The sequence below is a fragment of the Puntigrus tetrazona genome, chromosome 14 (genome assembly GCF_018831695.1).
Source record: "Puntigrus tetrazona isolate hp1 chromosome 14, ASM1883169v1, whole genome shotgun sequence".
Classification (NCBI taxonomy): domain Eukaryota; kingdom Metazoa; phylum Chordata; class Actinopteri; order Cypriniformes; family Cyprinidae; genus Puntigrus; species Puntigrus tetrazona.
The window spans coordinates 14,610,211-14,629,846 of NC_056712.1; the positions used below are offsets into that span (position 1 = coordinate 14,610,211).

The 19,636-nt window shown below is 37.2% G+C and overlaps 1 protein-coding gene across 3 annotated transcripts in view; it reads left to right on the top strand.

Moving 5' to 3' along the window:
• macrod1 (mono-ADP ribosylhydrolase 1) overlaps positions 1 to 19,002 on the top strand; it is a 47,750-nt gene extending 28,748 nt beyond the window's left edge. For 2 of the 3 annotated variants that reach the window (XM_043256962.1, XM_043256961.1), the window contains 6 exons: positions 5,586 to 5,702; positions 12,242 to 12,363; positions 13,975 to 14,005; positions 15,025 to 15,098; positions 17,291 to 17,372; positions 18,309 to 19,002. In XM_043256962.1, the coding sequence (XP_043112897.1) occupies positions 5,586 to 5,702; positions 12,242 to 12,363; positions 13,975 to 14,005; positions 15,025 to 15,098; positions 17,291 to 17,372; positions 18,309 to 18,334 (452 nt within the window). In that variant the 3' untranslated portion in view covers positions 18,335 to 19,002. The remainder of the gene's footprint in view (positions 1 to 5,585; positions 5,703 to 12,241; positions 12,364 to 13,974; positions 14,006 to 15,024; positions 15,099 to 17,290; positions 17,373 to 18,308) is intronic. The other variant, XR_006252491.1, reaches the window with a different exon arrangement.
• The last annotated feature ends 634 nt before the right edge of the window (positions 19,003 to 19,636 follow it).

Sequence of the window (19,636 nt, forward strand, 5' to 3'; positions counted from 1 at the left end):
GGTGAAAGAGAGCAAGTGAGAATCAGCAGGTGGAAACAAAGGTGAGAGAGCGAGAACGTATGTGTGTGATGGGAGCTGTTGTCAGCCTAAGGCTTTGCACTTTTCTGAATTTGAACAGATGATCTCTGATAGCCCCGTGAGTGAGAACAGAGGCGCTATTTGAGGAGCAAAAGAGCGATTAGAGACCCAGTGAGATGAAATGAGCGCTAAACTCTTAAACCATCTCTGATAGAGCGGCCCTTCCCTCCCAACACACACACACACACACTTGCCCACAAACACTGACAAGAGAAAAACAATTCATCAGCAGATTCTGAATAAAACTGCGGAATTAAAGAGAGACTGTGCTTTTTCGAAACCGTTTGCTCGCTGTGATGTATTAAAAAGTACTTTGATCTGACAAGACGGTAGATCTTCTCAGAAATACAGTAAAGCCTTCAGATTTCTCCCATCTATCTGTACATACACATATTTATTAAACAGTGAGCTTCTTCGGCGTTACCGCTGCATGAACAGTAAGGTCTTAACTAATATTTAAAGGACAAAAAAAGTCAGTTTCTGGAGATGCTACCATGGTAATTCCATCTATTTTTGAACGCGTTTCACGATAATATTGTTTTTAAGAACAAACAGGGCAATATCTACATAGTTAGACATCCAACATATAAACTACAGCCCATCAAGTAAGTAGTTTTCTCCTGAGGATCTTTAACTATGTCTGCAATTATCTCAGATTGCACTTTTAGTCATTAGTTACGGGCCTGTAATGTTCCTGCTCTCAAGAGATTCTAAATAACGAGTGTGTTACATGTAACAACTGTTTTTCCAATACCCTGTGCACAGTGTGAAATCACCTCTAACCTGAAACAGGAACAGTAGCTATCTCATATCAGCACACCCGTTTCCACCAGACTAGCTGCTAAACCGTCTTGACAGTATTAAGGAGATAGTTCACTTAAAAGAGAAAATTCTCTCATCATTTACTCAATGTCATAGCTTCCCCAACGTGTATTCATTTCTTTCTTGTGCAGAACACAGAAGATATTTTGAAGAAAAAAAAATTCCCATCCAATACAATGCAAGTCAAACCGTGTCTGAAACCAAGTGCTCTTTAAAATATCTCTGCGTTCCACGGAGGAAAAAAACGTCACGCATGTTTTGAAAGATGATGGTAAATAAATAATGGCAGAATTTCCATCTTTGGGTGAACTGTCCCTTCACCATTCACCATAAAAAAAAAAAAAAGTGATATAAATAAGGAACAAAGGAAAGCTATTGCATTGAGTTTCAATTATTATATTTGTTTATTTATTATTTTGTAGTGAGATAATGTACAGTCATTATCACAAAGTAAAAAGTCTCGTAAATTATGAACCATTTAAAAGTAAACTGCAATATTTCACACAACAAACAGACTAGTTGTCATGTGTCACACTATAAATAAGCATTGCTTTAGAAAATCCAACCCTGTCAGTAGCTGTGATAATTGTCTTATTTTGTGCTTTCAAATTTAAAACTAACTACGAACTTGAAATGTGTTAACTTACATCTAATGCACGTACATTACTGTTCAAAACTTTGGAGTTTGAGTTTAGTAAGATTAAAAAAAAAAAGTTTTATTAAGAAAGGATGCATTAATTTGATAACAGGGCGACAGAAAAGACATTTATCATAATAAAAGATTTATATTTCAAGTAAATGCTGTTTATTTTAAACTTTAATTTCATAAAAGAATGTATCACGGTTTCCTCTAAAAGCATTAAGCAGGACAAATGTTTTCAACATTAATAAAAGGAAATGTTTCTTGAGCAGCAAATCAACACATTAGACTCATTTCTGAAGGTTCGTGTGACGCTGAAGACCGAAAGGCTGATAAAAATTTTGCTTTGCCATCACAGGAATAAGTGACTCTTGTATTTCGATCACACAAATGCAGCCTTTCATTAGCACAAGGCACTTCTTTTAAAAACATTTAAACTTTTAAATGAAAACGTCAGCGTACATACCATGTGTCTGTGTAAGAGGTGTGTGTGCATTTTGAAAGTGCACTGCAAGACCCAACAAACGTAATTTACTATAGTAGAGTGCTATGCAAATGAACCGAAATGTCCAACTGTTGACTCAGTATTTGCGCGTATGCATGTGTGTGTTGATTGTAAGCGTGTGCCGCTCTTGCTCTCTGCCCGTGTTAAGTGCCTGCCCGTTAGCTAATCAATACCAGTGATAAATCTACACTTGAGAATCCTACTCATCAGAACCACGTCCCTCACGCACAAACACAAATTCAGAAGTGTGCACTGCTGTATATTGACCTGGGGTTTTCTTATGCACTTCCTCAAACACAAATGGCAAACGCGATTGATTTAAGCCTGACCTTCACCTCCCTCGTTTTAAACCTCACTGCCAGTTCGTGCCTTTGCATGTCTTCCATCTCCCTTTCTCTCTCTCTCTCTCCGTTTTACTCCGCACCCATCCTTCTGTCTCTCTGCCCTACCCTATCACCTTTTCTCCTCACTCCCTAACACTCCAACACCTCTTTTCTCTCTATTTCTGTCGCCAGTACGCAAACACATCGGGTTCCTCGCACTCGCGCTCCCTCCCTCTCTTTTTGTTGGCTCTACTCCTGAGGTTTGTTAAGGCAAACCTGGGTGATAATTAGGCAGGGACAAACTATACATCAGGGAGGACACAGCCTCAGAGCATTGCATGCAGAGAGAGAGATGAGGGGTTAGTCTCTGCCTGTTGGTGTTTAAAGCAGGAAAAGTATAAAGCTGAGAGGGCAAAAACAAGAGGATGTGTTTAAAACAACAGAGGAGAGAATAAAGAAAAGAATGGATGAGTTAGGATGTGTTGTATAGTCATATATAGTTTGTTTCGGATGCTGTTTTTCAAACTCTAGCACCATCTATTCTTAGCATTTTTGATGCACTGCGAAAATCAGTTTATTTAGTATTTTAGTCATTTCTTTTTTCAAAATGACATCTAAACATCCTTAAAACAAAATTTACTTGGAACAATTTAACAAGGCTTGTTTTCAAAGAGTATGTCTTAAATTAGGTTTATTTTTATTACCTCTCTGGCAAATTGTTAACCCTCACTGTACCTTTTTTCTTTTTTTCTTAAAAGAAGAAAAACAAAACAATTTTCCACTAACATTATAAAACTAAGCCTCATTCACGATATATTATTTAATGAATTAAGTAGCAAAACAATAATATGATATAATATGATAATGTGTTTTTACGGAGGTCTGTTATTTTTCTTATGGCATTGTCTTTTTAAGCATACATGTCACCGTTCAGTGGGCTTTTTAAATGCATTTTTCCCAGGCTCCTATTTTTATGTTCAGTTATTGATGAAAAGAATCTTTCCATAGCCTTTAAAAGTGAAATTACTGAACCTACACACATGAGCCTGAGAAAAATGCTCCGTTTAGAAGAAAATTTCAAACGGTAATTAGAAGCTTTTGCATCTGAACTCTTCATATATAATACTTTCTGTACATTTTAAAGAATGTTCTAATATTTCTACTTGAAAAACAAATCAAAAATGAATAATACAATAATACTGAATAATACAGCTTTATTGTGTAGACGGGAAATGAAAGGAAGAAACATGGAAAATGAAAGTGAATAAGGAAAGAAGAAAGAGGGGCTGTGAGTGAGTGAGTGATTAAGTGATGAAAATAATTCATGCTGGATTTTCTACGTTCGTGGTCACATGGATCATATTTTTAAATGGCACGCATAACTATAGGCAATCAAATTTTTCTGTTTTTTGTAGTGGGAGACATCGGTTCTGATGCTTAGAGCTGAGAGAGCTCCAGATTGTATGAAAGGACACGGTGACATTAGAATCTCTTTGGGGGTTTTGTTGCGTTTGTGGTGTAATGTTGCATTTTGGCATATGGCTCCTTTTAAATCTCCTTCAGGTCTATTTGTGAGGTTTCTTTGCCCTGTTTTAGCAACCTGGGAAGCCACACATGGAAAAGTATTGATTGATTGTTTCATTTTTTTTGAGTGAGAATGTGTGTGTTCTGTCCTCCACTTGGCACTGAGTGAAATGTTGGTATTCTGGTTGAAAACCCAGAGCGCCGGGCAAGTGTTTAGAGAGAGGTAGTGCTTTAGTGTCGGGGGATTTGTGACACGGGCAAGCAGATGTGCCAGATCCAATCAAATGCTCTTACTAATGGCTGCCATGGTGACCAGATCAGCCAATAAAAGGGTGTGTTTCAATAACACTTGTTAGTGCCGCTCAGTCCAGGCCAAACTGATTTGATGGGAAATTGAGAACAATTGTTAATGAATGCTTTTGGATGCAGAAACTGTGTGTGTGTGCGCATGCGGTTAGATGTTGCGTGGGGTTGCATGTAGGGAGCGCATGTGAATGAGGACTGAAAAAAAAATATAGGAAAATATTATATGTGTTTTCCGTGTCACAAACCCCTTGTCAGGTAAGCAAGAAGCCAATTAGCACCTGCTAACAAGATGTCTGTGTAATATAAAAAGTGTGTGTGCATGCATGTTGCAATTACACAGGAAGGCAAACTATTCCCAACAGGCGTACCTCGTCACCACATTCGCATCTTTTCCCTTATTCCTTCCTCTCATCCTCCTTTCCTCCGCTCCAAAGCCCTGAGTACAACTTCTCTCCATCTGTCCCTCCGTCTTTCTGTTTTTTCCCCCACTTCACTCGCTCTGTGGTGTTTCTCGGTATATATTCCCTATCTTTCTATCTTTTTATCACTCTATCTCTCGCTCCTGCAGATTCTGAGCACATATCAGCAAAAGTGCCAGGGTGCTGAAAACCCTTGAGTAAAAACTGTTACGGCCCTCAAATTGCTGCCCTCAGTGCTATGAGAAATCTGATTTTTTTTTTGTGTCCTCAAATGATAAATGGGAGTTGGGTTTGTAAAAAAATAAAAATAAATAAAAATAATAATAAAAAAACATCAGCATTAGAGTGTTTCTCAAGGGGAGAGTATTGTGAGATGTGTCACTGGGTAAACAATCTCACCCCCACCGTAATCTAGTGAACTGAATAATTGTTGTCATGGATTAATATTATTATCAAGATGATTATTATTAGGAAGAGTGCATCATATACAGCTGCCTGCAAAGTGTAAAGTATATAAAAATTTATATTTTAGTGTTTTTCACTAATATGTATTTGAAATGTTTAAAAAAACGATTAATCACATGCAAAATAAAAGTTGTATGTATGCGTTCTGTGTTTATTTATTATGTATAAAAACACATTTAGTATATATTTTAAAAATATTTACACGTACATTTAAATATTACATTTACATTAGTACATTTTATATAAATTTAATATACAAACATAACATTTTATATACATAATAAATATACATCACACACATATGATTAATTACATTTGAAATATACGTTTTTGTTTACATAATATATAAGTGTGTATAATACATAGGGAAAGACCTTTTTATAATAAAAAAAAAATATTTATGTACTCCATTTTTTGTGAAGGTCCTTTTGGTCCAACTTTCTCCCCAAGATATGGTTAAGTATGCACATATACATATGATCAAATATTTTTCCAATTTTCAGTGGATGGTGCCATTCATCGTGGGGCTGGTCCTCTTTTGAGGAAGGAATGTGCCACTCTGAACGGCTGTGAAACGGGGGAAGCCAAGATCACCGGAGCCTACGGTCTGCCTGCAAAATGTGAGTCTCTCATGAATCACACCAATCTTCATACAAATTGCATATAAACATTGGTCAGAAATGTTTTGAACTCTGTAATGTTTCTACATGATGCATTTAAAATCATTCGGTAGAATTAAATTAGAGCGTCTTTTCCACAAGTCTGAATGGGTAAGGTGCAGAGCAAACATTGCTTGTGTTACGCTTGATCGCTTCAAAGTCAGCACCATACTTCTGTAGAAACTAAATTACACTTGATAAATGTCATAAAGTACATTTTTTTGCATGGTTTTTCATTTCCCGTCTTATGATTGTAAGCAGGTGTTGTGCAACCTCTCTAGCGAAATGTCAAACGGTTGCGTACATGTTGCACGCCGCTGTATGAATAAATGAATAAACCATCAACACAAACCTTTTTGCCTATCATTCTCCCTCCCTCCCCCCATCCATCTCCCTCCCTCTCTTTCACTCTTCCAGAGAGTGTTCAGTAATTATGTAGTCAGACAGTGTTTACAGAAGCAAGCGCACTTTAATTTATTCGCACACTTAGCAGTAATTTCCTTGTCTAATTTATGATCCCCCCCACCGTACCTAGCTGTTCAGAGACAGAGATGCACACGCTGCTGATTCTCCAGCCACCAACCCCCCTCCCAACAACACACACACATATACATTCACTCACACACACGGACACACATCGATGATTTGCCTCACACTCTAGGCTATGCTCTATCTTAGTATTTACTTTAGTCTTTGGGTGGTTTTTTTTCTGGCCAACTTTGTTTTTTTCTTCCTCATTTTCTCTCTTTGTGCTGTACTAAACCGTGTAGAACAGTAAATATCAGAAGTAATTGCAGGACTGAAATTAGTGTTTATGTCTGACTGCGTCCACCGCACACTGCTTGTATAATGACTGATCTGATTATAAGTTATGTACGAACAGGTGTTTGAGCTATTTGTGACTTGTGTGCTGTAAAATGTAACATTTCAAAATTTAAATTTTCCGCTGGTGCAGGTTTGAGTTTATCCCCCTCTCGCTAGATTTGTACATTCTCTGTCATTTGTGTATGAAAAATGAGCTGCCACGAACGCTAGGGTGTTCAGCCGATCTCTACGTGTCATGTCTGGGCTTTAAATACGACTCAGGTCACTCCTTCAGAGCAAATAAATGTTGTTTTTCACCCATTATGTCATCCGCCGGATTTTAATGCACCGGTCATTTGGGAAAGTAGTAGCAAACCTCTGCTGAACACGCTGAGAGATTTTAGATGTAAATCATATGCGTTGCAAGAGCAAGTTAAAAGGGATAGTTCACCTCAGAAATGAAAACGGTCATCATTTACTCACCCTCATGTATAAATTTAATCTGTGAAATCTAAAAAGTGACTGTATCTCTTCAACAATAATACTGTCATAATCAAATAGATTAAAAAATATTATAATTTTTCAGTCACGCTTTATTGTCGGGTCCAAATGTCGCTGTCAACAAACCCTTAACTACAACTTTTGTCTCAGTAAATTATTAATTTGCTGCTTATTAATAGTAAGGTAATTGTTAAGTTTAGGTACTGAGTCGTATTAGGGATGTAGAATATGGTTGTGCAGAATATGTGCCTTTAGAAGTACTATGAAACAGCCAATAGACATGCTGGTTGAACAGTGAAAATTTGTCTATACTATACGAAAGTGTTGCCAATTTGTCTTATGGGTTTGCGACAACAGTGCAAACATTACATTTTTAGAGTTATTTCTTTTAAACCATCAAAGCTGAATTATGTAACTTTTGCAGCCTTTACATGCTTTGTTCTGCCTCAGCTTCATATCCACAGACTGTGAGCAGGTTATGCTATTTAAGGTTATTTTTCTTGAAGACTGCAAATAAAAAAAATTCTCCTATTGTTGTTCTACACGACGACACGTTCACCCACCCAATGGCGTGAGTTTTGGGGCGGGGCTGTCAGTTTGTTGAATCAAAGGTTGATGTGGGTGTTTTTGGAAAACATGTTGTTTTTCAGTGTTTGCATTTGCAGTTGCGTTCGGTGGCATGGAAATTATATATTTCAGTTCGAACCCAAAGTATGCGCTGTACTGTTGGAAAGCATTTCTAATTACAGGCGAAAGCCCCTAAATGAAAACTGAGATTTGAGTGTTTGTATAAAGCATTGTCATGTTTTGACTGGCTGAGCTGCAGTTTGCACATGTGCTCGCACATCTGTTGCTTGTTGGATGAGGATAGGGGAGTGTATGTTTGTGTCTTATAGTAAAACAGAAGTATAGTAATAATACATACCCAGCCCTGGCTGAGGGGGTGAACTAGAAACCCAGTGGATCTCATTGGTGTATGAAAGGTAGAATGTGCAGCTCCTGTCAGTCCCTAAGTCCACCTGTGTACCAATACAGCCTTGACTAGGGACGCAACCGTACAAAACAACCACTGCTAGGGGGGAGAAAGAGAAGAGAGGAGCATATTTATCGATACACACACATACACACACTCTCCCCGAGCCTTCATTTCCCTCTGTGGCCAATTAACACTAATTAAAATCCACACAGGCCAATCGAACACCCACCCTTCTCTCTTGTTATTTAACTAATCCCTTTTTTTCTCCCTCTCCCTCCATTCGTCTTTTGCTCATAGACTGGATGGATAACAAGGTTCAATTACCTAATTATATTTATTAAACAATCCAGTGAAATACGCCGTACGTTTACGGTGACCTAAAATTCCAGGCTGTTTTTGAATGATATTTGGACCAGAGCTTTCTGAAAAACACAACCTTTTCTTGTCAAAAACCGATCGCTTGAAAGCCAAGGTGAAAGGAGAGCGATCTATTGTGCGGGACGTCGTGCTTGATCGGCCGGTGACTGCCGGAACATTGTAACTCAGCTGTCAAGCAGATTTGAATTTGAGAGAAAGGAGAAAAACACAAAAAGTGAGTCAAACACCTTCGGACCTTTCAGATGATAAGCAGTTCGTCTTAGCTGGCTGCCTTTTTTAAATCGACGCACCTGCTCCCCTGCGGCAGAATGGGGATATAGTTGTGCACAGTGACTTTTTCTCCAGGGGGTTTGGTGGGAGAGTCCAGGGCCTCCCTTTGTGCACGAGACGGGAGACTTGGGTTTGGTCTGGATGAGTGAACAGTGAGATTTGGTAGCGGAAAGACAACCTTTCACCGAGAGGGAGGGAGAGAAGGGAAGAGAAAGGCGAGCAGGCAGGAGGGAGGAGGAGGGGGGGCAAACAGAGGAGTGATTTAGAGCTTGATAATAGCAAGTTTGGAGTAGATTCATCGATACGTTATGGGTGTTGTCAGGTTTTGGTGTGTGCTGGGGAGAAAGAACACCGTGTGTTTTCTCAGGATCGGAAAGCTATGGAGAAATAAAATGGATTAGAAGACAGGCTGAACGAACGCATGCACACTAATGCTGTGACCCAGCATATATTAAAGTAAAAAGCCATGAAATGTATTGAAATAAGATACATAAATAATCTTGAAATAAAATGTGGTTCATGTAAATATGTAAATAGTAAATTCATTTTAATAGTAAATAATTGTAAAATGAATTGGGGGTAATAAAATACTAATACAGTAAGTACTAAAGTTAGTACTAAATAATAATAAACTAAATAAATACTAAATTATTTATTTATTTATTTCAATACACATACATTTTACATATATAGACATACATGGGTGAGCATAAATGTTTTGTGAAAAATCATTGAGAGATGAAGTAAAACATTTTCACTGCATATATACTAAAACGTAATTTTTGATTAGTAATATGCAACTTTAAATGTGGTTTTCTTAATATTTCAGATTCCGGATTTTCAAATAGCTGTATCTTGACCAAATATTGTCCAAACCAAAACAAACCATGTCAGATGATGTAGAAATTTATGTTTCAAAAAATTCACCCTTACGACTGATTTTCTAAATAAAAATAATTATTAATAATTAAAAATACTAATTAAAAATAATTATGTATAATTTATAAACAAAATACAAGTGTCTTTTCATATGCATCTCAGGTTTCAACACAAATGTTAAATAAAAAGTATGCATACGCACTTCACTTCTCGTATGTTTCGTATTATTATTTAAAATGTCTTTACAACAAGTACGAAAGGCAGCTCATCCAATTTACATCTTAAATAACCTCTTTTAAGATATTATTTTTTAGCCTGAATCTACATTAGACAACTCTGTAGCTATGAACTCTGTAGAAAATGTTCATTTCTTCCCCACACATGTAAGTGTGTTTGTTTTAGAGAGCAAACAGAAGCGACAGTGGGAGAGTTGAGCAGTGCGATATCTGAACCTCCCAGCAGTTTTCAGTAGTTTGTTTTAACCTCCAGCTGCACCTGTGTCTGCGGTGATTATGTCATCCTGTCTCTCTTCCTCTCTTCCTTCTACACCCGCTTGAGCAGATCACGCTGTGCCACAAACATGACAGCACTTTGAGACACTGCACTTCCAGTCAAACATATGCCCACTATTGTTGTTGTAGTTTTTTTTTTCCTTTCCCGTCCATTGTTTCCTTTTGCACTTCATACGCGAGTGTCTGCAAGCCGGGGTGTGTTTATGTATGTGCGCGTGTTTCTGTGTGAGTAATGTCTCTGCCCGACTTGATGTATGATGGTGCTGCTGGACTAAACAAACAGAGGTGGATCGATGCTGTAAACACTGCAGAGTGCAGCGGTAAATAAACGCAGCCGGACAGCACGCAGCGCAGAGAGGTGTCGGGGAGGGAAGCGGGGGGTGGATGGATGAGGGGAAGAGGAGTGGGAGTGTAGCCGATGGTGGGCCGCTGGACGTCCAAAGGACAAGCGGGGCAAAGGGGAGAGATTGAGGACGTGCCACAGATGTGACGCGCAAGGACGCGAGACGTCGAGAGGACAGATGGACGGAGGGTTTAGACAGAAAAGGAGGACAGGGGAAACGGACACGACGCCTGCGGTCGAGCTGAGTGTCAGTGGGAGGAGGAAACAGGAAATTGAGATGAGAGGGTGCAGGACTGACACAAGTGGGGCTTTAGTAATTGAGAAACAGACAGATGGCAGAGATGGGAACAACAAACAGAAAGTGCAGAGGAGAGCTAATCAAACGTCTAGCCGCGATGAATAAATAAGTTAGTGTGACATATCTTTACTGAAGCTTGTATATATATTTTTTTTCATTTGGTAGCTTTTAAGTGTAAAACAATAGCAATACAGGCCTGTTTTTATAATGATTTAAATAATCGTATTCTTACTGACACATAGATTTTTTAACTTACACGCTTACATTTTAGATTTAAATGCAAAAAACTGATACCTTTCTTTTTGAACTAAAATAGGAAATGTGGTGCTTTTTTTCTGTTACTCTTATTAACATGTTCCATGGAAACCATAGAATCTGCCAACAGTTCTTAGAATCTGCCATTACTGTTATTACAGTAAACAGTGGTAACATGCCAGTAAAAATATTGTGATATCAATTATGCATTTCAAAGCTGATTCCGTATGAATTTACTCTTTTGTAAGTGTTATTTATTTCAAACAAGTGTAGTCGCTATGGGGTTGTGCCAGAGACGGTTGTTTAGTATGATAAAAGATTGAACATCACCTCTGGTGTTGACAGCATCTATCAGTACAGCACTTACTGTAGTGTTGTGGAGTGATATATCATCATATATTATCATACTTCATCAGACGAAACAAGCCAACCCTTCCAATCTGTTATTTCTGTTAGTAGGTCGCACTGTCATACAAAGGCCAAGATCTGTCATGGCCAATATTAGTGATATACTGATTCCATTATTAAATGAAACAATTTTGCTAAAGAGATTAAAATATGTCATTTATAGTGCTTTAACATATTTGTAAAATACTCTTTTTATTTAATAGGCCTAAATCCTAAATCTTAATGGTTTTTTATTATAATTCCAGAATATCCATAGATTGCAATCTTTTAATTTAGATAAACTTTAAATATAATTGTAAATTAAAAGATGAAAATCTGATCATAAAATTCACTGAATCGATGTAACAATCAAACTGCAATGTAACAAACAAAGTGTAGACTAAACAAATTCATTTGCTCTGGTCAGCTTCAGCTAATTTAAATGATTTTCTTCAAATGTATTTTAAAATGTACACTATCGTTCAGATGTTTCTGAATGGAAAGAAGTTGCCTCACAGTAAATTTGACATTAAATATTATTACAATTAAATATTATTAAAAATTAAAAAAAAAAAAACCCCCATTTTAATATATATTTATATTGATCTTCTCCTGTGATGGTATTATGAATGCATTTGCTGTCACTTCTGGTCAATTTAATACATCGTTGCTAAATAGAAGTATTAATTTCTTTCAAAAAAAAAAAAAAAAAAAAAAACCTCTTAGAGACCCCAAACTTTGAACATTAGTGAATCTCAATCAAATGTATGTTTTAGAAACATGGATAGGTAAAAGAGAGGGACGCAGACAGAAAGTTAGAGTTATATAACACATTCACATATTTTTCGGATATTTCTGTATGACTTCTCTCTTTGTTTTCATCTCTGTGTTTCACAGATGTTATTCACACCGTGGGGCCGATAGTCCATGATTCAGTGGGGGACAGAGAGGAACAAGCACTGAGAAACTGTTATTATAACTGTCTGCACACAGCAACTAAGAACCACCTGCGGACTGTGGTGAGGGTCTCACACACTCATAACAGATTCAGACTTGATGTCTTGGCTGCGATATAGCTACTTGTATGCAATTTTAATGGCCCCCGCAGTCTCCAACCTTACACACTGGTTGCACATAAACTCTGGTACATACAGTTAACATGTTAAACTCTCACCTTGTATCACTCACATCTCACAGCTGCGTCAGGGCATGAGAATCAAAATGCCAGCAATCCAGTCATAACACAACGCATAACTCTCACTCCACTGGTGCCCTAACAATTTTTATATGAATCTACTAAAACAGTTGAGAGCCGTTTCAGCTTTATTTCTTTCAGAGATTGATTTATTGAAGACAGGTTACTGCATGTATAAAAGATTTTAACACAGTGCACCAGCAAGGATAAAAATACACACAGGCACAGCTAAGATCTATCATTAAGGTTCTCAGGAAGGAGTGCTGCAGCATCATAATATCTTATGGGGACTTCCTGTTTATCTTTATGTAAGTGCCGTTCGCTATGAAAAAAGACCTTAAGTGTTATGATTAGGAATAGTTCATCTAAAAAAATGCTCATAATTTACTCACCCTCATGTCATTTCCAGTTCTATTTTAGCATCATTTATATACTTTTTAAAATATTTCTTAGTATTCTGAATGAGCTTTTATTTGATATTAAGCTTTTTTTTATTCTAAGCTTCTATTAGTTTTGGTATTTCTATACATTTTAACTAAATTTTATTCCAGTTATAGTTTAATTAATTTCTTATTTCACATTTTTGTTAATTTCTCTTTTGTTTCATTTCATATTTATTGCTTTATATCTTAATTTCGGCTTCAGTTGTTGTAATTAACAAAAACAATATTCGTCATGTCAACCCTGCATAATTTTTCCATCAACCGCAAAAGTTGTTGTTTTGATGAATGTCTGCTCTTCCATATGAGTGCAAGGAAGCAGGTGATAATTGAGCTCAAAATTAACTTAAAAGTATCTTACAAGTCCTCTGAAAGCTTTGGAACAGTACAAAGCGAACACAACTGTCTTATTTGGTTATTTTTATGCTCAACACCCCCCATCCTAATTCACTTTCATTGTATGGAAAAGTGGCAGCCAGACTTTCAGCAAAGTAGCTCGTGTACCATGAAGGAAAGCAAGTCACTCAAGGTTTGGAAGAACATGAAGGAGAGTAAATGACAGGAATTTCATTCCCTTAATTGATTTGAAAGTGCTATCCATACGTGCTGGGGGTTTGCGAGACACAAAGTGGTACCTTAGCAGCAAATGCTTTTAAAACACCAACAATTGTCTGCGACTCGGTCCATTTGTTTTAAAGTAAAGCTTTTGTTTTAAGGCCCTTAATTCTAGAGCGCAAGTGGCTCGTTGTCATTAGTAATGGATTGTATCTTTAATGGGTTGTAATTAATCAATTTTCATTCACCCTTCCTTGTAAAAGCTGTTGTTTTGTTGTGGTTTTGTACTAATAGGTCCAACAATAAGTGTTTTGTAAACCTTAATTTCTTTTATTATAATACTACGCATTTATTTAAAGAAGCGTTTAGTGGTTCATACACAGATGATAAAACAATTAAGCCTATATTTCTTTTTATGTCTCTTCGATGTTGATGTCTAGGCTTTTCCCTGCATCTCCACTGGAGTGTATGGTAGGTGCAAATTACAGCATTTTTTTCTCAATCAATGTTTCCTTTTCATCTTTAATTGCTTTGTCTTACATCAGTTATTTAATTTTATATGTCCTTTCTATTCACAGTCTATAAATGACTGTGTTTAATTGATTACAGGTTGGTTGATTTAGAGTTTTCAATGGGTTCATTCATTATTAAAACCTATGATCATCCATTTATGAGCTAACATCAATGGTATTCATTCCCAGTGTTTATGATGCTCTATCTAACCCAAGCAATGATACGTTTATGAACCTCAGCTATGATGTGACCTCCGTGTTCATGCATCTGTTCTTATTTGTGGTTGTTTATGTAGCAGGAACCTCATTTTAGGAATTCTGGGAGTGGATATCACTTGCAGTAGTATGAGGGATTTTCAGATTAAGGGTGGGATTAGACGGTCAGATTAGGAGAGATTAGGTGCGAGAGCATGTCACTGTGATTATAATCCCCCTTCTTAGCTATACGTGTCAAGATTAAACTCAAAAATGAACCCAGAAAACAGCTTCAGTTCGAAAACAACTACCATCCATAATTCTTTTTAAAATCCTCAAGCAGAAAATATGGTGCCTTGCATCTGCAGAGTTGTGAGTGCTGACAAGGTGTGAACATGTTGATGTCTGATGCCTCTTGGTTAATCATACAAATTAGATCATTGCAATCAAAGTAATGTGTATATCTATAAAAACTATCAAGGCTGTTTTCATTTACTTTGTGTTGGGGATGACAGTTTAATGCATCAATGTTTTAATTTTTTTTTTATTAATTATAAAATAAATACATTTTCTGATCCGCCTCAGCAATGTCCTATTTATCTGTAGTTGGGGGCAGTTTATTTTTATTTCAATTTCAATTTTTATTTAAGGGTATGTAATTAATACATTTCAGATTAACTATTCCTTTAAGCCTTTTTTAACAATCATAATAAATGTTAATTGACGTTCTAGTATAAATCTAATGTGTGTGGTGTTCGTGGCTTTGGTTGATGTGTGGTGCAGGATATCCACCTGATCAAGCAGTCCATGTTGCCCTGAGAACAGTGAGAGAATACCTGGAGCAAAATCACGATAAGGTGAGTGTCATTTCCCTACTGGTGTTCTTTTCTTGCCATTGTTGTTATTGTTCGACGAGGAACACGCCGTGGCAAACAGATGGTGGCTGCATAGGGACTTTCTTTTCTGAGTCAGCATGCGCACACACACACACAAATATAACCTCGCGATTTTAATTGGTTCCTAACGGAGCTTGTATAGGCTTCACAGAACAGCACAAATACAAAAAAATCCACAAATGCATTGACACAATCTCTGGCCCCTGTGACTTAATGTGAGTCTAGAGTAAATTTAACAGGAAATGAGCCATCAGGATGTCTTTGACAAAACTTCTTCACGTCCCATACTGCAGCTGCTCTCTCTATCTCTCTCTCTCTCTCGCTCAATTTTCCCTGGTCACATCTGTGTATTTTTCCCCCCTCTCTCATCTCTCACTGATCTGTCTCTCCTGTCCTGTGCTTTCATCTCACTCTGTGCTGCGTGCTTATTTGCTCCTGCTTTCTTTTACGCTACAGACATACAAAGTGACAGAGACACCCTAATTATGGCACACTAATTAACCAGCGCTTTGCTGCTTGCTAACCCTTTCACTTTTCATATGCGCCCAGAGAATAATACAGAATAAGAGGAAAGCACATTTGTAGTTTTGTAATAGTTTTAATAGCTTTACATTATTACAGATTTATAAAACTGCGTATGTGTATCGATGCTTATCATCATCAGAAAATAATCAACGGTACTTTAAAAAAAAAGTTACAAAATTTCAATACATAGTGTTTTTTAGGGCTAATGAAAAAATAAGAATGAAAGGTCACATAAAAGTAGGCAGCATCACTGTGATTGGCCAATAACCCTGTCAATTTGATAACGCCCACCTATCATGATCGCAGCCGGTCTGCGAATCGACCTGAATGCGTCAGGCTGGTGAAAATGGACTGACTAATTAATTACGGAGTGAACAACTCACCCACTTGGACAAAACCACTCATATCTGGATCGAAATGAACTTGAAATGATGATTATGATACGTGAGTGAGCCATTTTTTAGTAAACACTTAGCTTAGTTAAATTAAATTTACACCTCCATGTAACCTTCATGGCACCTGCAGTGTTTACTAAGGATTTGACGGCTAATGGTTAAAAAAGAAAGCATCTATTAACCAAAACATTTCGTAGCATCAAATGAAACTGCATAAAAATGTTTTAAGCTTCTGAAACATTTTGAAAAACTGTAAATGTGTCGTACATAAACAAAAACATTACGGTATTATGTTCTTATTGATAGTGTATGGTAAATAGTTTGCCAAATGCTTTTAACCCAGCAACCATGTAAACATCAAACGGAAAATTTCATTACATATGTGCCTGTTACAAATTCTTTGGCAATGTAAAGCTTATTTTGAATCTGAATCAGACAGACAAAGCGACGCAGGGTGAGTGAGCCAGAGAGGGAGAGACATTTGGCAAAAGGCAATGAAAAAAAGACAATGCTAGAGACCAAAGAGAGAAAAATGAGAGTGAGAGAGATTTCAGTGGCAGAGTAGGAGTGCTAGCTGGATGCAATGATGTGTTACAGGAACATGATTAGAAGCAGGAACAGCCCACCTGCCCTCACCACTGTTGTCATGGAGATGGAGGTTCTAGGATGCTGGCACGGATCTCGATGTATTCTTTTTATGTTGTTGCTTGCCATGAAGCATTTGGGACTGGTGCTGGTGTTCTGTCAAGGACAGTTAGGTCACTGGCACTGCGCCTCTCCGGCTAGAAATACTCAGACATTAGAATATGCTAAGCGATTGCACCCAAGTGGTCCTTTTCAGCAGACCCTCTTTTCACACCAGACTGAGAGGCTATGAGTCAAAAATCAGCGAATAGGACAAATTAACCCTTTTCTTCATTCACAAGTCCAATTGATGCTACCGAAAAAATTATCTTCGACAAAATAAACGCTTCGATAGAAATGAACTTTCCTTCCTTTAACTTTTTTCACAAGATTTGAAGCAAATTTCTGCCATGACTTTTAAGAGTGTAGTGAGGATGAAGGAGCATATTCGTTTCATTTGGATGAAGTCTGTGATATATTATTACAGGTACATTCTCAGTTGTGTCGGTTTCTGCTGTGCAGTAGCAAAATCATAACTTGAAAGTGAGATTCTCTGTGGTCATTTATTTTTTATTTCTTGTCTCTTTTTCGGTTTTAATCTGCTCTCAGCTGGACCGGGTCATCTTCTGTGTGTTTCTGAAGTCTGACAAAGAGCTCTATGAAACAATGCTGCCTGCATACTTCCCACAAGGTCTGTCATCACAGATTTTCATGTTTTATTAAGACTTATATAGTGAATTGTATACTATACACCCTGTATATGCCTGTATACCCCTAAAACTAACCCTCACAAAAAAAACAAAAAAAAAGGTATAAGCTGTTTTCCTTGAGGGATGGATCAAAAATGTCAGGTTTTGCTATTTTTTTTTACCATCCAACATAGGTTTTACTACGTTATAGCGAGTTCTTCCAAACATTTTTCTTTTCATTTTGTATTTTTAACATTGATTTAATTTCCTTAATAGGAAATATTCCCAAATATTTCTAATTATTTAAATGTTATTTCAGAGAGTGATTATTCATAATCGCTCTTTATTTATGCTTTTCTAAACAAACTGTACCCAGTGGTTCTGTACATAAACAGCACGTACATTTCAAAAGCTAAGAACATTGATTATTTTCACGTCAAAGTCTTATTTCCATTTTATTTTTCTCGCAGTGAGAGGACAAGAAACAGTCCTGACTGACGTCAGTGTATTTGTGTTTGTTTTTTTCTGTGTTCTGGGACACGGAGTACAAACTAGTGCAATTTAAAGTTATTCTTATGCGATAGCTGAACGCTTGCAGATAGAGCTGATAACAAACCAACACTGACTACATTAGCGTTTTTAATGGAAGAGGTGTTTACCTTGATAAAATAAATTAATCAAAAAGCAGCACACTGACTAATTTAGTATTTTATATAACTAAATATCAAACATCTCCAAACATATTGACTGGTGCTGTTTTTTGGTACCTTTTTGTCAAACGTAACATGTTTCATGATTGATCCTTGCTCTAATAACCGCAGTTATGGCATGATGTTAATAAGATCTCACACTGTGGCTGAACTCCAAACATTAGTGTTCATGTAAATGTCTGTTACTGTATGTGCGTGTGCTCCATTAGACCTGTTTTTCACCTCCAGGTTCACCGCCAAAGAGCAAATTATGAGAGGATGGCATAGTTGCTGTGGAAACGCCACACAAACTGCTTTTCCGTCAAATCACTGTCTCACTTTTACCTGATGCAGCCCCTACAAACATCAACAACAACAGCTGCCTGACACCACCTGATTTATTCATATCACCAAACCACTGCTACATGGAATTTGATGATTGCTATCAGATTCACGTTGGGAGACATATTGCTGTTGGATTTGTGTTAATATTAATAACAGTGTGGGCTTACATGTGGTGGTTCACCCAAAAATGAAACATTTACTCATCCGCGTAGAATCATATACACAAAAATACTGCTTAATAAAACTTTCTTGCTTGACTTCAGAAATAATATCATACCTGTGTTTGACCGTGCGGTTCTATCTCAAATTTCAAATCTCTTTATTGCTTACTCTTGTTATATCTCCTCCCAGAAACAATTTCCAGCAATTACATGATTTGCACTGCATTAGCACTAAAATGATAGAAGATATCCTATGTGAATATTGTTTATAGAGTTGAATAAAAATTGAATTAAGGCAATCAAAGGAAGCAAAAGAGTATGTCAATGGTTGTAACACTTAACCTATAATGAAAGTGCACTATTTGTACTTCTTCAATGTACTTTCTGTCTTCCAGTATGATAAAAGACCCTCATTAAAGTCAACTCCCCTCTCTGAACTAATGGCTGGGGCCGCTCTTAATGCAACTTTCATTAATTACGCCGTAAGCCTTCAAGTTAATAGTATAATGTCAGCAAATGGATTTAGAGCAGATGAAATATTTAGAAATATTGATGCCGATCGATTTTGTCAAATACCTCGAGAAGAACTACTAATTGTTTCGGCGACAATTTATTATTTTTTTCTCCGCTCGCATCGTTCGATTCGTGCATCTCTCTCATAGTGCTTTCCAAAAAAAGATAAGTTTTCTTTCATCTCAACATGCTGCTGTATCTGTGAAAGAAAGGAGAGTGTGAGGGGGGGGCAGATGAAAAAGAGAGAGGGAAAGATGAGTTTAATAAACTCATCTGAAGCAATTTTCATTTTTTAATAAGCGACAGGCAGCTCAGATACTGTCATCAGGCGAGCTTCTCCAAATAATGAGAGCAGAGGAGAAAAAAGGGAGCGTGCGCGCGAGAGAGAGAGAGAGGGAGGAAGAGCTCAGCAGAGTAATTATCCTAAATCCAGACTTCATCACCGTCCCATCAGCACTTCTCTCTTCCTTTCCTCCCTCTTGCAATCCAGCTCTGTGTCCCTCTCTCTCTAGCCCTCTTAGTAAAGTGTTATTTAATTTGCTGTATTGGCACAGTGAA